Below are 10,037 nucleotides of genomic sequence, written 5' to 3'. Positions count from 1 at the left end.
GCACTGTGGCTCAAGTGGTAGAGCACTAGCCTTGAGCTGAAGAGCTGAGGGACAGCACCCAGGCCCAGAGTTCAGGCCCCATGACCGGACCCAAAAAAAAAAAAAAAAGTGTGTGCTGCCAGGTGCCTGTGGTTAACACCTATAATCCTAGCTACTCAGGAGGCTAAGATCATGAGTCAAAGCCAGCCCAGGCAAGAAAGTCCTTGAGACTCTTAGCTCCAATAAAAACTACCAGAAAACTGTAAGTGGCACTGTGGCTCAAGTGATAGAATGCTAGCCTTGAACTGAAGAGCTGAGGGACAGCGCCCAGGCCAGAGTTCAAGCTCCATACAAAAAAAAAGGCAAGTGCTTTTCTGGAACCCTCCCAAAGGGTGTGTGCCAGCATACACCCCTGTCTGTGCCAGCACTTGGTATTGCCTTTCTGGTTTGAGCCATCCTGGTTGTAATGCTAATGGTTATCCTCTCCTCCCCAGAGGACGGCTCTAGGCCTGGCTCCAACCCTTTCCTGTCCGAGGCCAATGCGGAGCGGATTGTGCAGACCTTGTGTACAGTTCGGGGGGCCGCCCTCAAGGTTGGCCAAATGCTCAGCATCCAGGGTATTGCATGATCCTTGAACCCTGACCCTTGACCTCACCCACCAACAAACTGGTTTCAGATCCTCCCCATGCCCTCCCCCCCACCTTGCCTCCTCCCTCACCGTTCCCCTGCCCCACTGTCTCCTAAGACAACAGTCTCATCAGCCCCCAACTACAACACATCTTCGAGCGGGTCCGCCAGAGCGCCGACTTCATGCCCCGATGGCAGATGCTGGTGAGTCTGCTCCATACCTACGGTTGTCCTCCCCTCTCCGCCCCCCCCCCCACATACTTCATACATACTTCATTGCCTGACTGGCAGTCTCAGTTTCTTCAGCTGTAAAATGAGAATTTCCAAGTGGCATTACTGTGGCTAAATGAGGGCACAATGGGCTGGGAATGTGACTTAGTGGTAGAGTGCTTACCTAGAATGCAGGAAGCTCTGGGTTTGCTTCCTTATACCATATAAACAGAAAAAGCCAGAAGTGGCGCTGTGACTCAAGTGGTAGAGTGCTAGTCTTGAGCAAGAGAAGCTCAGGAACAGTGCCCAGGCCCTCAGTTCAAGCCCCAGAACTGGAAGAAAAAAAAAAAAAAGATGGGTGCTTTGTTTAGTCCTAGATGTCACTCAGTGCTCTAGCCAGGCAGCAAGAGCTAGGGTTCCGCTACCTGTCATTGTCTCTTTCCCACACACCTGCCTGGACCTCTCTGGGCCTCAGTCTCCTCATCTGAGAAATAGAATAGTAGTCACACACACATTTCCTAGGGTGAAATAAATCATTAGGTAATTTATAATGAAGAACCTAGAACTGCCTCTGCCACCCTATGTGAAGGGTCAGCAGGAGGATCGTGAGATCTAGGCCAGATAAACTCAGGGCAACCTATCTCAAAAAACAAAGTACAGCTGAGTGCCAGTTGCATGTGCCCGTAATCCTACCTACTCAGGAGACTGAGATCTGAGATTTGTAGTTAGAAACCAGCCCGGGCTGGAAAGTCTGTGAGACTCTGATCTCCAATAAACTACCAAAAACACAGAAGTGGAGCTGTGGCTTAAGTGGTTAAGCCACTAGCCTTGGGTTGAAAAGAAGCTCAAGGACAGTGCCCCCCCCACACACACATACACAAAAGGGCTGGGGGACAGCTCATAGGCCCTGTTCAAACCCTAGTACTGGTACCATCCCCAAAAATCATAGTTATCAAGCAGTCTCCACAAGACTTGCACAGGCAAGGAAGAAATACAGATTTGGCGAAAAAAAAAAAAGAAATAGAGATTTGGGCTCAGCACCCCATCTGGCAGTGCCTGCCTGGTCACCTTGGCAAGGCACTTAATTCCTGAGCCTCAGTTTCTCCATCTGTGAAGTAGGATAGCAGTCAGGGTTACTGATGGGCTAGCTCAGCTCACTGGAAATAACTCAGCAGGCTATGACCATGATGGTGACTGTCATGACCACTTTCCTCCCTCTCCCCCCAGAGAGTTCTAGAAGAAGAGCTGGGCAGGGACTGGCAGACCAAGGTGGCCTTCCTGGAGGAGGTGCCGTTTGCCGCTGCCTCAATCGGGCAGGTGCACCAGGGTATGCTGAGGAATGGGACAGAAGTGGCTGTGAAGATTCAGGTGAGTGGTGAGGCTGGATTGCAGGGTGGGGGAGCAGGCACCCTGCTGTTCCAGAGATGTGACGCTCAGTTGCCCCCCCTATCCTGCAGTACCCTGGTGTCGCCCAGAGCATCCAGAGTGACGTGCAGAACCTGCTGGCTGTGCTGAAGATGAGCACAGCCCTGCCCGAGGGTGAGGTGCCCACTCTGTCCCCAGCCAAGTAGGGGTACCTGAGGAAAGGAAGCAGGTTTCTGGGCAGGGAAGGCTGGATATGCCTGCAGGTATGCGTGTGTGCACCTGTGTGACACAGAATACATGCTGATCAGAGAGTGAGAAGAGGGCACATGACAGTCCAGAGACTGCACGCAGAAACAGACACTGAGCATGCACAGTTCAGGAAAAGGAACTGCAGGTTCCACGCAGCCAAGCAAGCAGAGTAGGGGCTCAGGGTGAGGTGCAGCGCATTTGTCTCCAGGCATGGAAGACATGCCTGTGGAAGATGGAGCAGGCTGTACTTTACGGAAGCCAGCAGAAAGCCAGACAGAGACAGGCCCAGAAGCAAGATGAGAGCCAGAAGCAAGACAAGAGCATGAACCAGAGGCAGGGAGGAAGTCAAGTTGTATGTCTGTGACGGCTCGGATCCAGGGTGCATATGACCGACAGTCCAATCCACAGACTTCCAAAGAGCCCCAGGTGTGGGCAGGATGGTGGCAACATAGGTGTGAGAGAGGCAGACTGGGCTGTGTGTCGGGAGCAAGGGGACAGGCTGTGGCTATCCCCGGCTGACCTGGATGCCATCCCCCAGGCTTGTTTGCTGAACAGAGCCTGCAGAGCCTGCAGCAGGAGCTGGCCTGGGAGTGCGACTACCGTCGGGAGGCGGCGTGTGCCCAGAACTTCCGGTGAGCTGACTTCCCACAGGCCTCGGAATAGGGGGTGCCCCCTCCACCCAGGCTGCCCCTCCAGCCTCTGGTAGTGGAAAACCATGAGATGAGAGTCAGACTGAAAGCTGAGCTGGCTACTGAGTGACTAATGTGCAGGTAGCATATACACAGCACATCCTCTGCACAGGAGTGATAGAATTGGGATTTTATCACCCTATTCAGAAGACCTGAAGGATTGGGCTGGGAAGGTGGCTCAGTGGTAGAGTGCTTGCTTCGCATGCAAGAGGCCCTGGGTTTGATTCCTCAGCACCACATAAACAGAAAAATCCAGAAGTAATGCTGTGGGTAGAGCCCTATCCTTGAGCTGAGAAGCTGAGGGACAGCACGCAGGCCCAGAGTTCAAGCTCTCACATCTATAATCCTTCTGATAGGAAGTAGTCGCTGGGTCTCCAGCAACACTGAGTTGAAGGGTAAATAAAGCACAGTGGGAAGTGCAGAGGTACTGGTTCAACGTCAGCTATCACCCAGAGGAAGAGGACTTCCTGAAGGGTTTGTCAGAAAAGAAGGCCAACTCAGACCTACCCTCAGGTCTAAAGCATGATGTCCCACTTACTCTGCTTCCTCCTGCCCCAGGCAGCTGTTGACAGATGACCCCTTCTTCCGGGTGCCAGCTGTGGTGAAGGAGCTGTGCACCAGGCGGGTGCTGGCCATGGAGCTGGCTGGAGGTGTCCCTCTGGATCAGTGCCAGGGCCTGAGCCAGGACATCCGGAACCAGGTACAGTGCTTTGTGGGACAACAGGGAGAGCCCAGCTGGGCCCAGGCTCCCTGGCCAAGCCAGGGGGCTCTGCAGGGGCACAGCATTGAGATGACTTCTCCCTGCCCAGATTTGTTTCCAGCTCCTGAGGCTGTGTCTGCGGGAACTGTTTGAGTTCAGATTCATGCAGACCGACCCCAACTGGGCCAATTTCCTGTACGATGCCTCCAGCCACCAGGTTGGTTCCTTGTAATGGGAGCTAGGGTACAGTTGCTGCTGTAACAAATAGTCCCCAGTATTTCAGTAGCTCACTACAGGAGTGCCTTACTATACACACATCAGGCTGGCTGGCCCTTTTCCCTGCAGTGATGGTTGGGAAGAAAGCTGGAGAGGGTGACTCCTGTCTAACTGCTTTGGCCATAATGATGTCATGTCATTTCCTTCAGTGATGATCTGCTTGGTACCTGGATGCAGAAACTCAGGGCACTGAGATGGGGGAGGATATGGGAGGCTGTGGGACCCTAGGAGATGTGCCTGCCCCAGCCTGCCCTGGGTTGGGTACCCAGGAGGTCAGGTTGGGCATTCCCTGGGGAGTGTTTCTCTAACTCCAGGAGGTGATACATAGAAACACATGAATGAGAACTTTATTTATTTTTTTGTCGGTAGTGGGGCTTGAACTCAGCCTGAGCGCGGTCCCTCAGCTCTTCAGCTCAAGGCTGGCACTCTACCACTTGATCTACAGCACCACTTCCGAACTTTTTTTTTTGTCAGTCAGTCATGGGGCTTGAACTCTAGGCCTGGGCTCTGTCCCTCAGCTCTTCAGCTCAAGGCTACCACTCTACCATTTGAGCCACAGCGCCACTTCCGACTTTTTCTGTTTATGTGGTGCTGAGGAATCAAACCCAGGGCCTCTTGCATGTGAGGCAAGCACTGTACCACTGAGCCACCTTCCCAGCCCTGCCTGAGAACTTTAAGAAGTAATTTGTAATAATAGTTTCAGGAAAGTAATGACCCTAAAACAAAACAAAACACCCAAAGATATGGGGACCCCAGGTGGAGTACAAGAAGATTCTACCTATTTGGGTAGTATTTTATATTTCCAGCTGGGTGGTAGGATTTGTGTTCATTTGCTTTTCTATATATCTTATTCTCTGGATTTTTCTGGGCCTAAAGTAGATAATAAAAGAAAATAGGGCTGGATATGATAGTGTGCATCAGTAATCCCAGCACTTGAGAGTCTGAGGCAGAAGGATCATGAGTCCAAGGCCAGCCTGAGCTACTACATACATAGCTAGACCTCACTGTAATGAATGAATGAAAACTAAGCAGGACTGAAAGAAAATGAAAGCCAGACCCCTTCAGCTGCCATGCTGGGGTGACTGGGAAGTGTTGAAACTGGAGGTTTCCAGTAGCCAGGTGGGGACTGTGGCTAGAGCAACGGTAAGGAATGAAGAGAGAGAGCTGGGTACTTGCTGCTCTGGTAGACAGTGGCGGGGCGGAGGGGGGCGGGAGGCACATGTGAATGGGTCCCCCCACATTCTTCTTACCCTACATCCTTGTTCCCAGGTGACCCTGCTGGACTTTGGTGCAAGCCGGGAATTTGGGACCGAGTTCACAGATCATTACATCGAGGTAAGTCCTGCAATGTGGAAGTGGCGCCGTGACTCACATGGTAGAGCGCTAGCCTTGAGCAAAAGTTCAGAGACAGTGCCCAGGCCCTGAGTGCAAGCCCCAGGACTGGCAAGAAAAAAAAAAGCAGCTCATAAATATCAAGCACTTCATAGTATGCCAGGCCCTGTGGTGAGGCTGTGTGCACAGCAGCTCCTCGGGGTCATTTACAGGTAAGGCTGCTGGGCCTGGAGAGGGGGTGTCTCACATCCCTGCAGGCCTGGGAGGCGCGCTTCAGGAGTCTGGGTCCAGAGTCCCCATCCCAGCCCTTGCCGTGAGAGCCTGTGATGTCCACCTTGTCCGTGCCTGTGTCCAGCCTCTGCCTACAGGTTGCTCTGGCCTCAGGAAGCACTTCCTCACCTACTCTGTCATACACACACACACACACACACACACACACACACACACACACCCATCAGGGTCAGTTGGTCCCAGAGGCCTCAGAAAACACTGTCTGGTGAGTATCTAAAGGTTGGACATTCATCTAGTCTTCTAATCATCTAGGTGAAACCATCTGTGTCCAGCTCTGTCCTGATGCTACTAAGGACACACCAGGGACCTAGGGCCCACTCAGGCCTACCTTCACAGAGCTCATCTGTGGTGGGGCTCACAGGCAGTAGAGGGCAGAGAGATCAAATGCGGGGTTAGGAGACAACAGGAAACTACCCTGGGGCGTGGTGGAAGGTTTCCTGGAGGAGCAGCCAGGAAAGGTGCAGAGGAGCAATCAGGAGGAGGCTAGAAGGGGATTCCAGCTAACAATATGTGCAGAGGTCAAAGCTCTTCCAGACTTTTCTGTGTGTATGGATGCTGTTGATACTATGAAATGCAGGTTCTAGTCGGAAGCTAGACTTAAGACGCTGAGCCTCCCACAGGCCATCCGGGTGGGGCCGGTGTTGATCCTACCTGATGCTGTTTTCACTGGCCAGGCAGCTGCCCACATAGCCAAATCATTTTGGGCCCCAGAGGTCAGTACTTTATCTGGAGTTCTAGGAAGCTACCCAGAGGATTTGGAAAGATACAGTCTTGGCCAGGGGAGGTGACCCAAGCCTGTAATCCCAGCTGTGCTGGAGGCTGAGGTAGGAAGATGGGATTTAAGGCCAGCCCTAGGCAATAGCCAGAGACTTTATCTGAATAACTGTAGGGGGGAAAAAAAAAGGCTGATTGTGTGATTGAAATTGTAGAGTACCTGCTTAGCAAGTATGAGGCTCTGAATTCAATCCTCAGGACAGTATTGGGGGGGGGGAGGAAAGAAGGACTGAAAGGAAGAAAAGAAACTCCCTCTGAAACTAGGGGTCTGGAGCCGGGAGGCTGTGGAGATGGGCACAGGAGCCTGCTGGGTGGCACTGGGATGCCTAGTGGCAGTCCATGGGAGTGAATAAACTGGAAGCTGCGGGGGAGAGCTTTCTTCCCTGTCATCTTCCCCCCCCCCCCCCCATGGTCCTTTGGATCTCTTCTGCAGGCCACACAAAGTCAGAGCCACCCATCAACAACCTCCCAGGCCTCTGTAGCTTTTTTGAGTTTAAAACTGCCCAGTCACATGGGCCCCCAGGGACCAAGGCCTAACAGATGGCCAGACAGGCACAGGTTGGGGGGAGGTGGGGACTGCTGAAATGGAGTAGAATGCCAGATTCATCCTGGACTCCCCCGCCCCTCAAGAAAGGACCACACAGTGGGGACCCAGTTCCACACTGAGCCCGTTTCTTCACATCCCATAATAAGAGGAACAGCTTGGGTTGTCCACAGTGCTTCCTTGCACACAAGCCTGTGTTGAGTGTGTCCACAACCACCCCAGGACCAGAACACTCCTGATCCAGGCTTCTCCTTGGGAAAGCAGAGGCTCACCAGGTGGGTGGCTTGCCTGGCCTCCGATCTCAGAGCCAGCCTCCCTCCTCCAGGCTGGAGAGGGGCTCAGCTCTACACCCGCTGCTTTGCTGAGGCCAGGTGTGCCCAGGGCATCCTGAGTGCCCGGGCCCTATGCCCTGGGTAACTGAACCCAATTGGGACCCCAGTGTCCCATCCTTGTTGGGTTGTGTATGGACCCGTGCACCTGCCAGACTCCTGTAAACAGCAGTTTCACTGTTCAAGGCTGGCCTGGAACTCTCTTTCATCTTTGCCTCCCCTATGCTGCATTACAAGTGGTGCCAGAGTTCAGGTGTTTCCTTTGATCTAGAACCTTCCTTGGCTTCTTCACTGGCCTTTGACTCCCCAACACCCATCTATCCAGGTGGTGAAGGCTGCAGCTGATGGAGACAGAGACCGTGTCCTGCAGAAATCCCGGGACTTAAAATTCCTCACAGGCTTTGAAACCAAGGTTGGGAGACACTAGGGAATAGTGGTTGGGTGGGTGGAGGTCACTGGGGTCTATGGGGAGCAGCAGTTGGGAGCCCCCTGTCTACTAGGGAATATGGAAGGTATATTTCTACCCTGGTGAAGTGGGCCTGGGGAGGCATCCACAACAGCTGTCTGACTATAAAAGAACCACTGGGCCAGACACTGGTGGCTCACACCTGTAATCCTAACTACTTAGGAGTCTGAGATCTGAGGATCGTGGTTTAAAGCCAGGCAGTACAGAAAAGTCTGTAAGACTCTTGCCTCAATTAGCCACAAAAAGCCAGAAGTGAGGGTGTGGCTCAAGTGGTAAAGCACCAGCCTTGAGCAAAAAAGCTCAAGAATAACACTCAGGCCCTGAGTTCAAGTCCCAGGAACTGCATGTGCATGCACACACAAAACCTTGGAAAATAGGCACTACTTGCCTTTCTAAGTGGGGTGCAGGGGTTGATTCTGGGGGTCAGGAGTGGAGGACTCCTTGTCTGTAAGAAGTCCTGAGGAAGCACGGTTATTTTGGAGTAGGTTCAGGCTACTATGTACTTAGGGCATGCTCTTAGGGAAGTGGGGGGCTTGCATTTGCACTGGAGACTCCAGATTGCTGAGGTCTCTCTTGCCTCCCAAAGTGTGGGGCTCTCATGTCCCTCTGCGCACATCTGTCCCCACCCCTAGACATTCTCCAATGCCCATGTGGAAGCAGTGATGATCCTGGGAGAGCCCTTTGCTGCCCCTGGCCCCTACAATTTTGGGGCAGGTGACACAGCACGCCGGATCCAGGGCCTCATCCCTGTGCTCCTGCAGCACCGGCTGCGCCCGCCACCGGAAGAAACCTACGCCCTCCACCGCAAGCTGGCAGGGGCCTTCCTGGCCTGCTCCCGCCTCCAAGCCCACGTAGCCTGCAGGGACCTCTTCCATGACATCTACCACCGCTACTGGGCCAGGCACCACGCACAGCCATTGGCCCCAACTTCCTGACCAGAGCAGACCTCTCTTGGGATCTATGACAGCTTCCATGCTGGGGAACAGCACCATAGTGGGGGTCACCCACTGCTACGGCTCTTCTCCCTTCCCCCTTTGTCCTGGTCAAAGAGCACCCCTCCCCCCGGAAATACACACCCCTCTTAACCCTGGAGCTCAGGAACTTTGGGGGCTAGAGAGCACCCAGATTAGCTCCTCCCACTCCAAAGTTGGCATCCGGGAACTCCAAGCCAGGGAGCCAGTTAACGGATTTCTGCCACCATCTGAGGGAGCCCTGCGTCCCCCTGCATGCCTTCAGCTCTCCCACCATCCGGCGTGAAAAGGGAAGATAGGGGTTGGCAGAGGCGCCCCTTACCTTAACCTCCCAAACTCCTCCAGCTGCCCGCTCCCCGGGCTCCAGCCTGTGTATTGGGGGGGTGGGATGGGGGTCTGCACCTTCCCTCCGAATAAAGGCGCCCCTCCCCTTCCTTCCCCCAGCTCTTTTTCTCTGCACTGAACGGGGAGGAGCTCTCGGGAGGCCTCCAGGTGCAGATGGTCAGCCCCCACCCCAAGCCCCCTTGTCTAAAAGCCCTGCCTGGGCCATCTGTTGCCCCCCCCTCATGTGCTGACCACCTGCTCGAAGGGCTGTGGCAGCTGAGGAGCGCCCCCCATCACCCCCACACACCGCCTCTGGCCTCCCGGCCCCTGGTCCCTTCTTACTCCCAGCAACCTCGCCTTTGCTAATGGGCTCAGATGCCCTCGCCAGCTGCTTGGCCAAACCCACAGGATGAGGGGTGGGGGTGGGAGTAGGGGCAGCGGGCCAGCCCCCCCCCCCGTCCCGGACCTCCCCCGGGCTCGAGCCTGGCGCACCCCGCCCTCCCAGACGCAGGGGTCCGTCCCCCGCTTCAGGGTGAAAAGCGCCTCGTCACCGTTTCTGCCCGCCCCCGCCAGGCCGGGAGAGCCCGGGGTTACGGGAAGATTTGAGGACAGTCGGCCGCACGGCGCCTCCCAGAGCGGTTCTTCTGGACGCGGCACTGTGGGGGGGGGGAATCTGAGGTCAGGGGTGACAGAAGGCGAGGGGGACCCCCACACTTGACAGCCCCGAGGACGGGGGAGGGGCTGGAGAACCCAGCCGGCTTCCCCCGGCCCGCGGAGCCCCACCAGACCAGGGGGGCGGGGCGGGGCGGTGTCCGCCAGGAGGGCGGGGTTGTATTTGCATACGAGGCGGGGCCCTTTGCGTGTGCCGCCGGCGGCGAGCCAATGGGCGTGGAGGGGCGGGGCGCCGAGGC

At 55.0% G+C, this 10,037-nt stretch overlaps 1 protein-coding gene across 1 annotated transcript; it reads left to right on the top strand.

Moving 5' to 3' along the window:
- The first annotated feature begins 451 nt into the window (after positions 1-451).
- On the top strand, positions 452-9,221 carry Adck4 (aarF domain containing kinase 4). Its single transcript, XM_013032623.1, has 10 exons — positions 452-596; positions 725-810; positions 2,044-2,184; positions 2,274-2,355; positions 2,986-3,062; positions 3,682-3,819; positions 3,929-4,036; positions 5,365-5,430; positions 7,691-7,777; positions 8,464-9,221. The coding sequence occupies exons 1-10, from the start codon at positions 452-454 to the stop codon at positions 8,764-8,766; spliced, it is 1,233 nt and encodes a 410-aa protein (XP_012888077.1). The 3' UTR covers positions 8,767-9,221.
- The last annotated feature ends 816 nt before the right edge of the window (positions 9,222-10,037 follow it).

Source organism: Dipodomys ordii, unplaced genomic scaffold (assembly GCF_000151885.1).
Source record: "Dipodomys ordii isolate 6190 unplaced genomic scaffold, Dord_2.0 Scaffold156, whole genome shotgun sequence".
Lineage (NCBI taxonomy): Eukaryota > Metazoa > Chordata > Mammalia > Rodentia > Heteromyidae > Dipodomys > Dipodomys ordii.
Note: the sequence above shows the minus strand (reverse complement) of the source record. Positions and strands in the feature narration are given on the sequence as shown.

What these genes read in the sequence shown, in the direction of transcription:
- Adck4 (XM_013032623.1), top strand. Translation starts at nt 452, where the DNA reads ATGGTTATCCTCTCCTCCCCAGAGGACGGCTCTAGGCCTGGCTCCAAC. An exon ending in AAGTGGCTGTGAAGATTCAG is followed by an intron (nt 2,185 to 2,273) that starts GTGAGTGGTGAG and finishes CCTATCCTGCAG; the next exon opens with TACCCTGGTGTCGCCCAGAG. An exon ending in TCACAGATCATTACATCGAG is followed by an intron (nt 5,431 to 7,690) that starts GTAAGTCCTGCA and finishes CCATCTATCCAG; the next exon opens with GTGGTGAAGGCTGCAGCTGA.